Genomic DNA, 18,536 nt, shown 5'->3' on the forward strand with positions numbered 1-18,536 from the left:
AAACAAATTAAAAAAGAATCAAAATTTCAAGTTCGCCATTGGAATTAATGACCAGTTTGTACACTATGTATCTTTCTGCTATTAAACTAAACTTCCTGACGTTACTTTTGAGAGATACTTTTCCATGAATCAAATAAAACTTGGTAACATAATGTACAAGGTTTAATACTTTTTTCGCAAGTATCACACGAGAAAATACAGTTTTTTTTTTTACACCTACAAGCTTAGTCGGGAACAGAAAAAGATCAAACTATACGAAGCTATACGAAATGTATCCTTTGTGGTCCATCGCAGTTTGTCTTATGCGATTGATATTCTCAAAGGAGTGTACCTTCGAATGGGGATTCTTTTGCACTTGTAAATAATTGTTCCGGTATATCACGTTACATTCGTAATATAATTTAGAAATCAACGCCAAAGTATCAGACTACAAAGGATTCGTTATCATAAACTTGGTAGAAAATGCGTATATACGTTACAATTATAATTTATGATCCAGAATTTTATGAAATACTTGACGAATTGAATATACGACAAAAAATGTTTTCTTATTTACATTGTAGACTGGTGGTTTTAATTACGCGCTTACGATATAGAGTATTCTATCGATTAGATGTTACACCTGGATTACATAATTCGTTTGTAACACGTATAAACGTATCTTTGTAGCTGCGAAACGTTTATCATATTATCAAAAAGACTCGTATCAGAGAATATTTCAACCGTGATTGCATTAATCAATTCGTGTCATTTTCAGGCAACAAAACAAATGATTAACGTCCTGATTCGAGACTTTTATACACGTGTTTTGACATGACAACAAATTAATCGTTTGCCATATTACATTGTCTTACAGGTTTTTAAAATATTGATAAATTAGGATAAGCTTCTGTACAAATGCCTGTCACATCGTCGCTTCAAGTTATTTTATAGAAACCTGTAAGAGATAGTAAACAATACCGATAAAAATTCGGAAAACGCAGATTAAATTACTGCTTCCTTCTTTTTAAAGTAATTCTCTTTAGCGTAAAAAGAGCTCGTTCAAGTATCATCCACATCAGTTGTTATTTACTCGTACCACACACACTTTACTTCAATAAGTATCATTAGCTGATACATTAATCGACCTTGACGACGCTGTAAATTTTACGCACGAACCAAAAGCAGGCGAAGAAACCGATTGAACCTGTTCAATAAATAAATGTGGTAACATTTTGTTATTAAAATTTGAATTTATATGAATAAGGATAAATGTTTTACCTGTTAACAGGAAGAATAAGAAAACCATGATACAAGTATAGCCAAAATAGAGGAACGTAGACGTAGCATCTTCTATGTCCAATTTAGTCATGAAGAAATGTATACAGTAAACTAATAAATAAAAAGCGGTAAAGCCTGATGTCAAGAAACTGCGCCACCACCAGTGGTAATCCTGAGAAGAAATAATTTACGTCCATTACACGTCGCAAAAATTATTTTTCATTGCTGTCTCAAACAGTGATTGATTCATTACCTCCGCGCAAAGATGGAAATAGCAAAGTAAAATCGTCGTTTCTGAGCATGTGATAACGAGAATAAGAAATACCAAGAAAAGAAATCCAAACATATAATATACTTGGCTCGACCTAAAAAAAAAATTTATCTATATAGATACATTAAAAAAATGCCAAACATCGCGATGACGTTTCTTTTTTATATGTTAATTAAGGATCGAAAAACATTTATTATTTAGATTATTTGCAATTTTTTAAGTAGGTTCATACGACATTTTTTCAGTATCACCGTATAAATAAACAATGAGTACATGCTTACCACAAAGAATTAAGTATAAAGAACAATTGTATAAATATACACCCAAATGGTAATACTCCTCCCATTATAACACCGGGTATTGGTTGCGTATAAAAACTTTGTTCTGGTATTTGTCTGGGAATTTGATTGGTTCTTACAGGATGTTCCAAAGACTGAAATGAAATTCAAGTATGAGACAAATGCTGTCCAATGTGCAAACTGAAACATTTTTAGCTTTTTGGAGAAAAATAACATATGTACCCTTTTTCTAAAGCCGAAATAACCACCGATGAATGTCAAAGGTAGCGACACTCCGAACCAAAGAGCCAAAAGAGCGATAAGAGTACTGAATGGTACAGCGGCTGAACTACCATTTGCCCAAAAGATCAAGTTCATTACAAAGAATAAACTGAATACAATCCTGTAAAAGATAAACAAATATTTCGGTAATATATGATCAAATATTAGTCATTCAGCTTACCAATTACCAATGTATTTTATTACCCAGGACTCAGCATGGATGTAAGCAATACGTTCGATTTCCATTTCTCTCCACCGAAGCTCTTATATATTCTGGTGGACACATAACCGGCAATGATGCCGAGACAAACGTACAAAACCATGGCGCAAGTCATTAATGCACCTCTGTTAGCCGGAGACAAGAATCCCAAGCAAGCGAACGCTGTGAAAATCAGAAAACTTGTAAGTCATTTGTCAAACGATTCAGAGATATGGATTGCTAAATATAAATGATAGAACTACCCAGTGTTACAAGAGTCATGCAAAATACTTGTATGCCAGAGCCAAGTAAAACAGAGAGTAGCATTCCCTTGCGAGGAGGTCGAAATACATCACCGTGGACCAGTTTCCAACCAAACTCTTCCTGTGCGTCTTCTCCTGATTCTATCTGAAAACAGGCTCGGCTTTATTATTGCAATAATGATAAATTTATCAGAGACTATTCGCACGTAGATTACTATGTGCACGTAAATTTGTGCTTCAATTATTACCGAACTGATGCGAACATTTCTTTCATTTACCTGATTATATCTTGCAATATCCTTGTGCAACGTTCGAAGCATTATCATAGCGACCATACCAGAAAGGAACAGGACGATTATCAGTGAATTGAGAATACTAAACCATTGGATGTTCGTGTGTGGCATAGATTCTAGAATGTAGTCCCACCTGGACGACCATTTGATCGTACTATTCGGCTGCAACGAAAATCGAGAGAATTATTTTTCTCTTCGCAAGTTTATAATCAATAAGACTTCATTGCAATGCGATAGCTTACGTGAAACGTCACGGAATACGTATAGGTGACCGGTAAAACGTAATCATTAGGAAGCGATTCACGCGGTATTTCTAGAGGTTCTTTACTGTCGCAATTTGGGACAGTTCCGTGCTTGATACTGCGAGGAATCACTTTGACAGCTATTAGAAATATAAATGTAAGTTTGAGTAAAAATTAACAGAGCAATTTTATGTGTACTATATAAGAATAAATTTTGATGGTCTCACAGATTATTCGTCCGCCATTTTCTTTAAACGCAGAACCCCATTCCGTGTCAGTACCGCTATGGTATTCGATCAAAAGATCTACATGATTAAACAGGTAGTACGTGTCTCGCTTGTTATATGCGACCTAACAAAATGAAACTGTATTAATCTGATAAACGTATATATATATATAATAATAATAATAATAATGATAATAATATATACATTAATGCTGCAAGTATCTTGTTGAGATCTCGGTTCTGTACAAAAACAGCCCATTGGGAATCCAGTACTACAATATTGTCGATCATCCTCTAACTGATAACACCAGGTAACTGGCATGTTGTCTGTAGAAGAAAATTGTAGTTTTAGACTGCCATTTTTACTTTCCGTTTCATTTCATTTTGAAGATCATACCGACTATCCAGTGATGTTGATAGTTGAGTGCCATTCCTCTCTTTAAAAAGTCTAATTTCTCTTCCGATTCTTCATCCCCTCCCTTATATTTTTTCGTACAAGCCACACCACATTGTACATTTTCTAAGAACGATATCTAAAAGCATCAATAAATTTTATAAATTTTCTTTCTTGATTTAGTTATAAAGTTTCACATGCATACCTTATAAGGGGAAGGTCTTATACGTTCACCAAAAACAACCTGTCCTAAATTTTCAACAGGACTCTGACTTTCATCGGACGTACAAAAATCAAAGCTAAAACAATATTATTCAATTTATTTTAAATTCTACAGCACTAAGGGGAAATAATGAAAACAGTTTTAAAGCAATGGAGAAAGGGAGACTTACTGGTGATATTCATATGGAATCACATATCGTTCTGTGTTCAAACGATTAACATATAGCTTAACTTCAGACTGAAAAAAATAAATGACATTTAGTACAAACAAGCTTGTTACATATATTGTGAATTACTACACAAGAAACTGTTTGAAGTCGCTTATGGGTCTAGAAGATATTGGTAAAAGTTGCGAACGCGTTATATGTTTACTAAAGGTTTTATGAAACTTTTTGTAGTTCAATTTCAATCTGAAATTAATGTCCCATAAAGAACCATGTCATAACGTGTTCGCAATTGATTCATGATTAATATAGATGAAATAAATATTAAGTCATAATCGATACTCGGTTGATGTTAGCAACGATTACCGATATGTAAATAATAATGAATTGAAGGAAGACAATGAAAAGAGAAGGAACAACAGGAGAGAAATTAAAAGGACCATAACCAATTATAACAAAATTTGAATGATAATATGAGGTACGCACTTTGCACGACTTTAAACTTTCATCCTTCTTGCAGTAATTGACAGGTGCTAGACCTGGCAAATAAAAGGCTTGGCTGCTCTGGATTGTGCATAACACAGATAACAACCACACTATTGTTATTCTTTCCATTGTTTTGCTATTGTTCATTTGTTTCCCTAACGTGAAAAACATCGGACACTACACTGCCATGATACACGTCATCGACAAACATTACACACAGATTGCTAAGTACCTTTTCCGCGTGGCAGTTTCTTGCACGTTGACGCTAGCGCAGCCTTGCGATTTCGATGATTTTCATCGATATCAATTGAAATTACAAATTTCTTTTCTTATATCAGTATTTATGCACTCGTTATCGCATTTCCTACATACTTGAATAGTTTTTTAGTGCAACATGTAGAGTTTACAATTATTAAATAGACGGATTCATTTTAATTTCTTTTCAAGCTTCTACCGCTTATTTCACTCGTGTTATAAATCGATAATAATTTATGCTACGTAATCTGTGCATACACCAATGTACATTTGTAAATATTAACTTTTCCTATAATTAATGGTTTGAATCACAATTAAAAATTGATACATTGCAGAAGAAACTATAAATTGAACAAGAAAGCTTATTGCAATAGCCAGTTTAACTCTTATCATTAATTAGCAAGATTTTGGAAAATCTTTTAATTTGGTTCCGACTTAATAAAACTCATTTATAAATAGTAACCGATTTATTTATTTTTCTGACTTTTATGTAATCAGATATGTACTCGTAAAAAAAGACCATTACCATATAAAATCTCTTTTTTTGTAAAAATAGCTTTTCTAAATACTATTGTAGCAGACAACTTCTTGAAATTTTATTCAAATTAATAATGTTATTTTTTATATACGTACAATCGTAATGGCTAAAGATTTGCAAAATAGTTGTAATTGAAGCTACACAAGTAATTTAATTTTGACATGTAATTTAAAATATAAAATATACATATATGATGTATGGCGGTTACCTCCTACTTTCGCCAGCAGATGACTCCGAGACACAGATGAGATCTCATACCTTTCCTACTCAGATTCGATATCGATCCATATTGTCAATCACAGTTGTGATTTTGATATTTATGAAACATTGTCAGAAGTGTTCTACAATTGTTTTGCTCATAGGTCATCAGAACAGATTATTGCTTGAAGGAGAGGAGGGAGTGAAGCGACGTCTACCTTGTTTTTTTATTATCATAAAAACTTGAAATGTATTCAATTATTTCGAAATGTTCAATTTGAGACAATGTCTTAGAATCATCGCGAAGCAGAGACTAATTATTTAGAGAACTTTCATGCCATCGTAATAAATTATTATATTTTCGTTCGAAGTCACAGACCCCATATTTTTAACTTTTATTTTTTACAGTGTTGCATAAAAATAAAAAACATTTCTTGAAATATTCTGTATTATACGATCGGCGAACGATATAGCGTGCGTACGATCTCACGATATATACAATTCGCAATGAAAATATCGTTGAAAAAGTAGCCCTTCGAGAATTTCTTACAGTTTATTCAGCTTAATATTGTTCATTTTCCGTGTAATCAGATGAAGTTTTAATCTATCCCGAATATCGAGTTCGTATTATGCAACAGTAATTCCAGCTGTTTGAAGATAGGTTCTTAGATGGTTCGCATTAGGTTCCGGAATTTGTCCGAGAAGATTAGGCAACTGTCCCGGCGATAGTCTTCCCAGTCCTTGTGCTAAGTGCAATCTTACATCGCTGATAGCTACAGTAATCGTAATACACGTGAAATAAATAACTGAGCGCAAAGAATCGTGAAAATGTTTTGAAATACTCCTTCTATACCTTCTAAAGGATCCTTGGTAGGTGTTTTCGCACAAAGAAGTTGATTGTATCCTACTTGATATCCAGGCGCAGATTCCATTTCTGGGATCAAGTCGTCTTCGGGAATCGTGCTTTGGTCCTGCGGCAGCTCAAAGAATTCAACCAATGCCGCCAATATGCGTGGGTAATGTGCACTGTACGGACTTTCTAACATTGCTGGACAATCGATCAGTAAATTTGATATTCCGACTGCCGTTACTTTTCGTTCAATATCACCAGATACCTTCTGCATATCTGATATTAATACGCGCTCCACGACCATACCAAACATCCTACCACACAGAAAAGAATTATTGTAAAATTATAGGAAATAGTCGGTGTAGGTTCTAGTAAGGATTACTGAAACGTACTGAGGCTGTATCTGATCGATGATTGTAATTAAACTACTTGAACCGTATCTAATGATATAGTATGCGAAAAACACAATCAGACCCTTCACGAATTTCGTTGTCTTGGACGACGAAAGTCTTTGGAAGAACAGTACAAATATTTGTTTCATATACGGTTCCAATACATTCCTAAAAAGATATCGTCTTTTTAAAATAATTCTGTGAAGAACGATGCATTTTCATACGAAGAAACTTACGGCGGAAAATGTTCTATGATGCTTTGAAGCAACAAGAAACCTTCGTGATCGTGTAGTTTTGAAGCGAGTAACTTTTGAAATACTCCCAACAAGCTGCTCATTTTTTCTTGCGCAATTATATGATGAGAACCGTGTTTAATGAATACTCTCAGTAGTCGAGTCAAAGGGTGGATGTTAGCTTGACGCTCAAACAACACGGATGATAAAAGACAAGGGAATAGAGCCAGGTACGGCTCGGGTATGTGCGGAGTTGTCCGTAGTTCCAAAAGCAAGGCAAGAATTTGGAAAACATATGGTATGAATTCTGAAATAGTTTTCCATTAAGGATTACAGTCTATTTCCAATGATATCAAATAAAATAGCTTACCCAAGACATCTTGTTGCAAAATGCCTTGAAAAATCGGAAATAATGCCTCTTCGAACGAAGAAACCGCCACCGGGTTAGTTTTGCAAACGATCCTGTAAATTATATGAAATGTATTTGAATTATTGTGTTATAATTAACCTTGTTGTATTATATTTCTATCAGATTTCTAGCAATAATCTTACTTAATAGACAAAGCAAAAATTTCAAATAGATAATGGTTAAAATTAGGACGACTTGGATTTCTGGATACGAGTGCGAGTTTTTCCGTAAGTTTCGGCAAGAGATCCGCTAAAAATGGCATTATGATTTCTTGTAGGGTCCCGAATGTTCTCATAATAGCTTTCATCACATATTCATTCTCTTCTGATCCAGGCATATTTAAACATGCAAACAGATTTTTCAACAGATCTGCTGCCAAAGACGACAAATCGGTTCCCTTAATGCTGTAAGACGATAGTTAAATTATAGCTACAATTATAACATAGATTTTTATAAATAACATAGGCGATAAATCATTACATGGGCGAATTATCCGGTGTTCTCAATGCAAGTATTTTCTCAATCGTACAGGCGGCATACGTATGAACAACAATGTTCGTAGCACTCAAATGTCTGATCAATTGTGGCAAACTTCCAACGATCATTTCTCTTGGTAATATTGACCTGAATGTCATTATAAATTTGATTGCATCTGCTTTAAGTACTGGGAATTCGTTTACTGGAATCAATCGTTTAAAGATAAACATTTGAAATCATATTCATCCAAGATTTATAAATGCTCGATTATAATGTATTGTACCATTCGGTTTAAGCAGTTCAGGTTCTATGTGTTGCATTGAAAATTGAGGTAGTGGGACAAGATCACTGCTTTGAGTAACACCATGCTTTTGCGTTTGAGCTTTACTCGCACTACTAGTTACAAGATAAATCGCAGCATCCTTGCTTCGCCAATTTTCAGCCGGTTTAGCTGCATAGTTTTGTAGCATTACCTAAAAGATGTAAATAAAAATAATAAAAGAATTTACGACGGTCAAAGCGTATTTTAATTCGGCATTACCTGTATGTACGCGCCAAAAATTTCCATTATTTTTGCTTCAAAATATTTGGAAAGTACTTTAACTAAATCGCAAGCAGCTCTTCTTCTCGTGTCCACGTCACTGCCTTCAATATCTCGTCTGATGTATTCTTCTGGATTATCTTCGAACAACTCGTTATCCGATTCTATTAAATTGCACAAATTTGTAATATTATCAATGGAAAATACTTGACGTTTCGATGTACGACTTAAATTTTACATTTTATAGTTACCTCTAAATTCCATATTGGGTATTATAACTTTTTCGCATATACTGCTCAAAGTAGTGGGGTTTTCGAATAAATGTCTGTATTGTGCACGATCTGCTACTGTCGCTAAAAATTGTAAGGCATTCGAGACTAACTGGAAAAAGTACAAAATTTTATTAGAACATTCTGTAAGTCTCGTAAATCTACATTTATTTGCAGCTCACGTACAGCATCGTACTTCGGTTGCTGTCCTGTTGATGTTAACAAATTCCATACAGCAGTTACAAACTCCGGTAGATACGGCTGAAATTCTTCGTCGTACTTTTGTGCATACAGGCCAATATTATCACAGACTTGTGACTTTAATTGTTCAATTACTCCTGCTTCCTCTTCGTCCTGAAAGTATGTTCGGTTATTTCTCACCGCGAATTTATTACCGTCGAAAAATCTAATAAAAATTGTCAAGTAACGCTACTGTGTTTTGTAGGGAGGGAACGTTGGTATTTAATAAAGTATGAAAATTCTTCATCCACACAGCCATATTATCCTCGAAAAATTCTGGCAAATCCTAAAAAGGGTACAGATATATTTTTAATTAAATTAAAAACTGAATAAATATTGTCCACTGTCAATTCGGTCCTTTTTATTTCACTTACTTGGAAATTGAGAGAGTAAAACACTTTTGACAGAATCACCAGTGAACTGTATATCACTCTTAGTGCATCTATATTATGTGCATGAACTTCTGCCAAATTCATTGTGGCCTATATAAAAAAAGTATTACAGATTTAGAAACAATGTATACCCCCTCTATGCTAGACACAAAATACTTACAACAAACAGGTCAGTTAAAGGTTTAGCAAACTGATCCAACACATATTTTATTTCTGTCCATAGACTCTGGCTTTTAAACTCGTACCTATATCTTTTAAACAAAGAATGTGCAGTGTGTAAAACACCGTTAATAACATGAAAATCTCCTGTATTAAATTTCTCAACCATTTGGTCTATAAGCTCTGGCCACTTGTTTGGAAAATCATATTTTCCAATAATAGATACAGCATCCGACAACTGTTTCTGAATCGAATCAGGAGAATGCAACATCAAATTGATGATAAGTATTTTAATTGCTTTTCTATCATTTGCATGTATACGATCTACTGAATCTTCTTCCTGTACATATATAATTTGATCATTCTTAATGCATTTCGTTCCATAAGCATTAAAACAGTCAACAATAAAAACAACTTACCACTTTCCAATTACGTTTAACGTAATTCTTGAAAGCAACTGCTCCAGCAATTCTAATGGTTATGTCGATTTCAGACTTCTCCACAAGATGTAGAAGAAGAAGTGGATAATTTTGATTTACTTCAACAGATTCTAAAAACTTTTCAGCTGAAATGTTAAGGGACATAATAATCTAATGAGATTACAAATGTAATTGTCGCATTGATATTTAATGGAGTCTTATTACAAAGTAATTAGCATAGTGTAAGAGAAGCTGAAAGAAAAGAATAAGTAGAGCTACTTGCTGATACTCGCGAAATACAATTTCTCAAACGTATTTCCTAAACCGTAAATAATGAATAGGCGTGTTAAACAAAAGAAGAAAATAATATTACATATATAATGAAGAATAGTCACATGTGTTTCAACGATTACACATAAAGATATACGTTTGAATAACACATTTAAAATAATAGAGGTTATATTCACCTGGCCGTCTGACATTTACGTCCGGGCTGAGTGTATGTTTTAAATATTCGCTAAGTGTGAGCAAATTATCATCTGTAAGCTCCATATCGACTTATCTTAAAAGTAGTATGTTTCTTCAACTCGAAAAATATAAAATCTTTACAAAAGTACAGTTGAATATCGCCGAACACCGGCTTCTGATAAATTCAATTTTCTAACTGACGACTGTCACCGTCTGGCGCTTTGCTCAATACTTTACGCGGGAATACATTTCAATCCATTTGGGAAAAGAAAATAGAACGCTCTTTCATTGTTCAATGTAGTTCTCATGTTACTTTAGGGGGGCAGTGCGAATATCTTTCTCGATACATTTTTCTGTGGTCATCTTCCAATTCAGCTTGCTCTCTAATGCCTTCAATCTTTGTTGCCCGATTCGAATATTTGCTGCATTCTTTTCCGTATTTTTACGATTACTTAACCTAATCATAAAATAACAAAGAATTAATGAAACCACTTGTAATTATTAAAGGTTTACAAAACATAATTATTGTTCTCACATTATATCGTTCAACGAAGCATAAATTTTCAGTTCCTCTTTTGCTGCCCCGTCCGAAATCAAACAATTTAAACCGTGTTCTATTTCGAGACTTTTCAATTTTTCAATTTGCATTGATAATTCGTGTTGTACTTTTTCATATTCTTGCGCGTACCATTCAATATCCTTTGACAAATTAACGGAAGTCTGTAGTTACAGAAATAAATCATTTGTTATCAATTAATGATTCCTGCTGAATGCAACATGCTGCATAGGTATGTAATCGAACTTACATATTCTTTATATGCGCGTAAAAGGTACTCCGTATAGTTTGTACATCTTTCCCAGAAATTATGGCTGAAAAGATTCAAATGTTTTTTCCGCGGCTTTTTCAAATTCATGTGATTTCTGATTACACAATCGTTCACAGTTTGCTATAAAATCTTTTACGATCAATAATAACAAAATATTATTTAAATCTGTACCATATACTGTTTGACTTGAAAATGTTTAATTCTTGATGTATTCCATCTGTTGACTTCACTGATTCGATGCATTTCTTTCTCACGCGGTCTTCCTCTTTCATTAATTCATTGTACTTGATTTGTTTCGACGAATGGCTCGTTTCCAGTACAGCAGAAGATAGTGCCCAATTATGTAAACTTTTCTTGCGCTCGTTGATGGTACCGTTTAGTTCTTTGCATTTCGAAACCTGTGAATATCGTAGATGATAAATTCACGCTGAAAATATAACTAATACGTACACGAATTGTAGATTTGTCAAATTTATACTTGTTTCGACAAAAAGTTCATTTGATCGTCTTGGCCTTCTTCGCGTGATTTATCATTTTCTCCAAATTCCATCATCAAAATTTATCTTTTAGAATTTAAAAATTTTTAGACAACGTATACAATTTTGGATATACCTAATAAAATAGCTGTTAGGTGTACGCGACAAAAAATGTGGACACGTCGCGACCTCTGTCTTAGACATCATGTAACATCTTAAAGAAGTTTGCACTATGTACTTCTCGTTTGTGTGTAGTCACAGCCAGACCAGCGTTTGCAGGAAAATAAGACAGATTTGAGTTTGAAGGAGAGGAGGGGATAGGTGACGCATGGCGCCGAGATTATAATTCTGAACTAGGATCGGGACGCGACCCAAAAACCTACGCGTACGTAGCAACAACTTATGTATATTTGAGCTTATCAAATATAAAACGTAATGCACAATTCTTCTCCCGAGTTACAGCAATACAAAAGATGAAACAATAAATACCATCTCGTATGCAAATATAACATTGCTTTATTTTATAAACGTAGGACAAATGTCGTAGGTTATTACAAAAATAAGATTACAAAATATAATATTTCACTTAAACAGATTATGTAATTATTGCGCGTAAAAACAATAATAATGTATTACTGTTTAATTGATACAAAACGTGTACTGATTCAGCCAGTATATCAAATGTTCTGAAACATTTTCATTTTGTTTTTTTTTTTTTTTTACCTCATTTGATAAGAAATTTTTAGTTGAATTTTAGCTTCATGAATAAATGCTTTTGGAGTATACATACATCTTTCCTCTCATTCCTCTTAAGAGCAACAAGATTTACATTTATCTCATGGCTGATTTTTTTTATTCACAGCACAGTTCTTCCACTTCTATTTAACCTTTTTGAGAAACACCCGAAAATTTTATTAATAAAGGCAACACTATTTTCAATGATACAAGTAATGTATGAAATAAAATTGGTAGAAAAATGATATGCAAAGATGATACATTGATCATATCTATTTTTCATTTATTTTCCACTTTAGTCCATTTTCTCTGTCATTTAAAAAGAATTGTTTCTCAATAAGGTATAGTTATAACACTTACAAGTCTAAACTTATTCTTTCTCGTGCAGGGTTAAGAACTTCTCTTTAATCTCGCCAACTTACGAGGAAACAGAGAGAGCTACATTTACATCTTAACCATCTTATACGAACGCAAAGATCTTTTGAGAGTATAAAAATTACTTAAAAACATTTTTCATATCAACGATTCTCATACACAATGTCGCTGTTGCTTTTCATTACTTTAGGAAATTCTGTACAGCAATCACGTCTGTTTTACATGAACAAACAGTCTCTCTGTTTGCAAGTGTGAAGCAGACGTTATAGTTGCAATTTGATGTTAACAGCAGAATGTCCTGCTCTGTATAAATACTTTTAAGATGTCCTAAGGCAACACACAGTTTAATTTAGTGCCTGAACTATTGTCTTTATAACAAAACAATATGAAACTGATTATCACGCGACTTAATGTAAAATCTATTGAAATTAAATGAATATTTTTATTTGATTTCCTCCCTACACTTTTCAAATCTATATTTAACAGAATTAAAATTTCTTTAAACACATATTTAACACTTTCGATATAAAATAAAAATTAACAATGCAAAAGAAGTAAGTAGAGGGGGAATAAATAGAAAAACAGCATCGGACATGTATACCTTTGAATAGTTCAAACTCTCCATTGGTTTACGATTTTAGCTCTCCATGAAGTTACACGTAACCGTACGTTATGGCGAATTTAAACATTTCCCTGCTAAAGCAGCAGCTCTGGAAAGTACTATTTGAATATCCATGGAAGGGAAATTCTGAAAGGGAAATAAATATGTTATCATTTACATCATTACGTCTTTGCGACTAAACGTCTCCTTTTGCTTACTTGTAAAAGTTTAACATTCGTAGCAAAGTCACCAGCAAGTAGTTGGTCCCTCAGTAACCTGAAAAAATTCCATGTGATTTTATGTTAATTATTAACGATATGATTTACTTTGAACATCAATGTTTACAAGATCATGGCACAGCAAATATGTATCAGAAAGCTGAATCGGTTTTCGTCGGCAAATAGAGAGTCCCAAATTCTCATGACATCGGGTAACGGAAACTCTTGAGACAGAAGAAGCGTCAGCCATCTTAAAAAGTATTAAATTAATTTTGATGACCAAGTAACACGTGTTGAACCAATTTACCTGAAACTGTAATATTGAGGACATAATTCTTGTTGACGTAAACGCATCCAAATTTCGGGATCATTAGCTTTCACTTGTGTAGTAAGTTTGCTCATCATCGAGTTTATACCGAACTCTGCTTCATCCAAAGACTTTATAAAGAAGTCTCGAATTTCAGCCATTAAATTGGTGAAACAAAAAAAGGTGTCTGCTTCTGCATGCTCTAAAAAGAAGCGTTAAATTTAATTTGATAAATTTTGAGATCAGTTAAAAAATCTCATCGGATCGTACCTCTCCATTTCTGGTCGGGATCGCAAGCAAAGGCATGATAAATGGGACCAACAATTTCGTTCATTCCTTGCACGTAACCCTGGCCTGGATTCAGTTTGGCATATAAGAAAAGTATTCTTTCTAAAACCTCCCAGTGTGCTTCACCACCCTCTGCAAGTGGTGCATAATCTTCTGCAGCTTTTCTAATGGAAACAGCTATCTGCATAAACGAGTAAAATGATTAGGAATATTTTATATTTATACATATCCTATTTCACGAAAAACTTTACTGTTTTTACCTGCTGCAGTCCGCGACAGCGTACAAATATGTAAAGTTGAATTTAGTTTGACTTTTATCTTAGTTTATTTAAATTCTCAGTTACCTTAGTGACACCAAGTCCTTTCCTCTCCACATTTGCGCTTCTTAAAACTGTATGTTGTACTCTATGATGTAAACGTTTCTGTCCACTGGCATTTACAATTTCTTTGCAAGGATAATCGGTACCTTGTTGAAAGAATGAAATATCTGGACAAAGCCTCCTATAGAAAGATTACATTTATTATTTTCAAAGTATACTATTCCATGTTTCTCACTAACTATATTACCTGAAACATTTTCTTTGCTTCTAACATTTCAACAGAATCTTTCCCTTATTCATTTATGATTTTGTTTGAACTCTCTATATAATGGTAAACACATTATTGATGGTTGGTATATAATATCAAAAGTAAAGAAAACATTTACGACAATGAAGTTGTGCGGGACACTTTAAAAATTGATGTATTAATAAGTTTACCTAACATCCTTATCAATTTGTAAAAGAACTTCATTGTCTTTAAAGTAAGTTTGCCACTTGCTATCAGGATTTAAGTTTAAGGGATGATCGTGAAGCGTGACATCTACCCTTTCACCATCTGCATTCGCTTCACCCGGAGTGACAATCAGATCTTCTAAAATAACAAACTCTTTGCATTATTTCTGTAAAAGACTATTCTTCTGGTGTTCTAAAACAAAGGAATATTAAAATAACATACCGATAAAGGTTTTATAAAGTATTCTCTTGCGCGTAAGCGTTTCTGACCAACTTGCTCTGGTCGGTGGTAAATAATTTAACAAAATTTTCCAGCACAGCGGTCTCAGGCCCCCTTCATCTGGTATGCCTGCAAACAATGCGAACTTCGTTATGCCTTAATTAAACGTTACCAATTGTTTTTCGGATGCTGTTACACAGAGCAGATAATAAAGAAGTGAGAGTCGTACCGTGAAAGCATAATCGTTTGATACTAACGAGATCTATTTCTTCAGCGTTTAGTACATCTTCGAACTCGTTTAATCTGTAAAAATCACCGAGAATTTTTTAGCAAAAAATCGACAAGCCGATTAAAGAATGCGGCGGGGTTACCTCTTCTTCAAAATACTCATCGTTGTTCCGTACGGCACGTGCAGACTTAGACAAGGGATTTGCTATGCTGTTATCGGCATTCGATAGACGTGTGGGCGTACAGCGATACCCGATTCTCATATTATTGTCAGTGACCTGCCACATTGACAGGCGGCATAACCGCCATATTTTTCCCTGTGGCGACCGATTGCCTTTTATATTGGACAATGAATCAAAGTCTTTATCTCAGGGTGTGGAGAAATCTTTCTTATCATTGCAATATGGCACTTTACCCTCGTGACAACAACCATAGACTTGATCCTTACAGACATTGCATCTTACGGGATTTTCTGTTTAGGCTGGGGGGGGGGGTCATTGTAAACCTTTCCCGCGTACAATTTCAACGTTGCGACCAACGTTACCGATAATTCTCCGCTACCAGTAGCGCCATTCGCGACGAAACCCTCAAGTTGGTATACGAACGCTACCGGTGGGTAAATGTTGAGTTACACTTACCCGGGGATATCGCGGTATGGTTCGTCCATCTACCAGTTTCAGCTACCTGCCACTGATGGCGCCAGCCATTTCTACCCCCCCCCCCTCCTCCCTCAATTAAATAACCCGCGTGCATGCAATATACGTCCGCTGGAAAAGGAGAGCATCAAATTGTTCAGGGGAATCTGTTGCATCGATAAAAAGTAAAAATAAAACAAGCACGAACACCGTAAACATATTTAATTAACACAATAAGTTAACCGAACAATTAAATAAACAAAGTTAAATCTCCTTCTACTTTTTTCATTCATTTCCATTGAGTACAGATAATGCGAAAATTACAGAATAAATTATACCTTTATTAATAAATCGTTACTTATTTTTCACGAAATAAAAAATACAAAATACAAAAAATAAAACAGTGGAACGAGTTAGGGTAAAAAAAAAGGGGTAAAGTTGTTGTTTTCGTAAATGTTGTAGGACAGAGCGTGATGCAAAGATTATTGAAAAGAACGAAACATATAGGATACGAAATATAAGAGACGGGCTAACATTGTTTATTACTTTTTGTATTCAAGGTATCTCGAATTAATATTACAAGCAATAATATAATCAAAGGTAATGAATAAAAAGCGATGAAACTAAAGATCAGACGTTACACCTCATTCGTTATTGGTCACATTTTCATTCTCGAATGATTGATTTTAATCGCATTTGCCGTTCTTCTGTCTCTCTCTCTCTCTCTCACTCGTTCGCTCAGTCGCTCTTTCTCGCATAATCGCACGTTCTCTTAGTCTCTTTTTCACTCGCAATCTCTCTTTATTTCTCTCTCTCTCTCTCACACACACACACACGCGCGCGCGCATGCATACACATATACACTCTCTCTCACCCTTTCTCTCTCTCTCTCTCTATCTCTCATTTAATAATTTGTACTTCTCTATTGGCGCAATCCAATGCCTGTGTCTAGTTTCTAAGAAACCGGTCGATTGCTTCACCAACGTCGACAGATTTGCGAGGTTTTACTATACGTTATTTTTTCAAGAACAATAATAATGTTACGAAACGATACGACTCGATTCGTACGGGTTTACAGTCTTTAGGGTCGCGCGATCAATGTGTCCGACCATCGTGATCAAGCTGGGAGAAAGGATGTCGTAGCAAACGATTCGAATTTCATCGGATAAGAATGCGAGCGCCTAGAAAGGGGCTGCTCGTCCTTCTGCTCTGTAAAACGAATCCACAGAGAAAGGAGACCGTCTTCGAACGACGATCTCTGTCTCTCGAGGATGACTACACAACGTCCACGACCCAGGAAACGGTGCGAAGTGGAGAGAAAACAATGTCGAATCGCATCGTCTCTAATTGTATAGTCCTCGCGCGACAACAAGCCACCTCTGCGTTTACACGCCCCCCCCCCCCCCCCCCCCCCCCCCCCGTTTCCCCCCCCCCCCCCCCCCCCCGCCGCTACCGGCTGTCCGTCCCGCTGCCGTAGCCTAGCGGGGAGCGCTTGCGCGCATGGGGTGGGGGGATGTATATCGAAAAGCACAGAGACGCCTCGTGGTCGCGCGAGTACGTCTGCCGCCGGAAGCGGCGACCGCGAGGACCGGAAGGACCGGAAGAACCGAAGAACGTCGGTCCTTGCGGCCGTCGCGAATAACATTTGATCGATTAGCTGTAAAATGAACGCGAGCCGTAATAATCCCTTTTTCACCGCTCGATGATCGTACACCGTTCTCGAATGGATGATGTGATCCGGGCATATACAAAGTACGTAGAAAAAGAAGGGAACGCAAGATGTCGTCTTACGAATCGAAATACTCTCGGACTTTGTAAATAGTACGTGAACGTGTCGCGATATAGCTAGAACGCATACCGGCGAGTTCAAGACACAACTGTTCGGAATAGGTAAGTTCATGAATGCGTGGACATAACCAGTGCAGATGAACGGGGCGTTGGGTTTTCATTCGTTGGGTCGTTTCGTAAGGGGTTGGGGATCGAGAGGATCTCGGGACTCGGGGGTTCGATCGGATGGGGGACGAGGCACGAGAATCGATCTTTCGGTTCCAACGGAGAAGTCACAGGGAAATTAATTGGAAATCGTTCGGAACGATGGGTAGGGTAGGGTCGGGTCGGAACGGATCGGAGCGGAAAGGGTTGTCAGAGACATTGGTAACGTCGAGGTTTTGTCAAAGAGAGATCGGTCCTCGTGTTGCTCGGTCGAAATGCAAACAACGTTTCTCTTTAACGGATGTCTTGAATGCACCGGAAGCCGGATATTAATATTCTCTATATTTAATGTTACCGTTACAATGGTCGTATAACAATAAAGCAATATGCAAATAGTATGAAGACTTGTTTCCTGTTCATGTGGCCGCGTACCGTGCATCGCGTTAGTGGAATTATACGTTGTAACAATAAAACATTGCACTTCCACCTCTCTCTCTCTCT

At 35.6% G+C, this 18,536-nt stretch overlaps 3 protein-coding genes across 3 annotated transcripts; all 3 read right to left on the reverse strand.

Annotated features, from left to right (window-relative positions):
- Nucleotides 1–144: 144 nt before the first annotated feature.
- On the reverse strand, nucleotides 145–4,808 carry Tm9sf2 (transmembrane 9 superfamily protein member 2). Its single transcript, XM_078185613.1, has 15 exons — nucleotides 4,581–4,808; nucleotides 4,101–4,168; nucleotides 3,914–4,007; nucleotides 3,712–3,847; nucleotides 3,520–3,641; nucleotides 3,316–3,439; nucleotides 3,089–3,228; nucleotides 2,832–3,008; nucleotides 2,554–2,698; nucleotides 2,296–2,473; nucleotides 2,053–2,212; nucleotides 1,813–1,964; nucleotides 1,514–1,625; nucleotides 1,261–1,432; nucleotides 145–1,186 (listed from the first exon to the last, which is right to left on the reverse strand). Exons 1-15 carry the CDS (start codon nucleotides 4,749–4,751, stop codon nucleotides 1,119–1,121), a joined length of 2,019 nt encoding a protein of 672 aa, XP_078041739.1. The 5' UTR covers nucleotides 4,752–4,808; the 3' UTR covers nucleotides 145–1,118.
- Nucleotides 4,809–5,942: 1,134 nt separating this feature from the next.
- Nucleotides 5,943–11,290, reverse strand: Cse1 (chromosome segregation 1). Its single transcript, XM_078185571.1, has 18 exons — nucleotides 11,227–11,290; nucleotides 10,956–11,140; nucleotides 10,420–10,877; nucleotides 9,953–10,098; nucleotides 9,535–9,873; nucleotides 9,357–9,464; nucleotides 9,176–9,268; nucleotides 8,929–9,096; nucleotides 8,725–8,854; nucleotides 8,474–8,637; nucleotides 8,216–8,405; nucleotides 7,936–8,134; nucleotides 7,599–7,859; nucleotides 7,417–7,508; nucleotides 7,050–7,353; nucleotides 6,814–6,981; nucleotides 6,425–6,735; nucleotides 5,943–6,344 (listed from the first exon to the last, which is right to left on the reverse strand). The coding sequence occupies exons 3-18, from the start codon at nucleotides 10,502–10,504 to the stop codon at nucleotides 6,199–6,201; spliced, it is 2,904 nt and encodes a 967-aa protein (XP_078041697.1). The 5' UTR covers nucleotides 10,505–10,877; nucleotides 10,956–11,140; nucleotides 11,227–11,290; the 3' UTR covers nucleotides 5,943–6,198.
- Nucleotides 11,291–12,216: 926 nt separating this feature from the next.
- LOC144470050 (TBC1 domain family member 13) lies at nucleotides 12,217–15,889 on the reverse strand. The gene is made up of 10 exons (XM_078180848.1): nucleotides 15,612–15,889; nucleotides 15,470–15,543; nucleotides 15,244–15,369; nucleotides 15,006–15,159; nucleotides 14,592–14,748; nucleotides 14,230–14,428; nucleotides 13,960–14,161; nucleotides 13,780–13,902; nucleotides 13,653–13,710; nucleotides 12,217–13,581 (listed from the first exon to the last, which is right to left on the reverse strand). The coding sequence occupies exons 1-10, from the start codon at nucleotides 15,629–15,631 to the stop codon at nucleotides 13,504–13,506; spliced, it is 1,191 nt and encodes a 396-aa protein (XP_078036974.1). The 5' UTR covers nucleotides 15,632–15,889; the 3' UTR covers nucleotides 12,217–13,503.
- Between the last annotated feature and the right edge of the window lie 2,647 nt (nucleotides 15,890–18,536).

This window comes from Augochlora pura, chromosome 1 (assembly GCF_028453695.1).
Source record: "Augochlora pura isolate Apur16 chromosome 1, APUR_v2.2.1, whole genome shotgun sequence".
In the NCBI taxonomy this organism is placed as follows: domain Eukaryota; kingdom Metazoa; phylum Arthropoda; class Insecta; order Hymenoptera; family Halictidae; genus Augochlora; species Augochlora pura.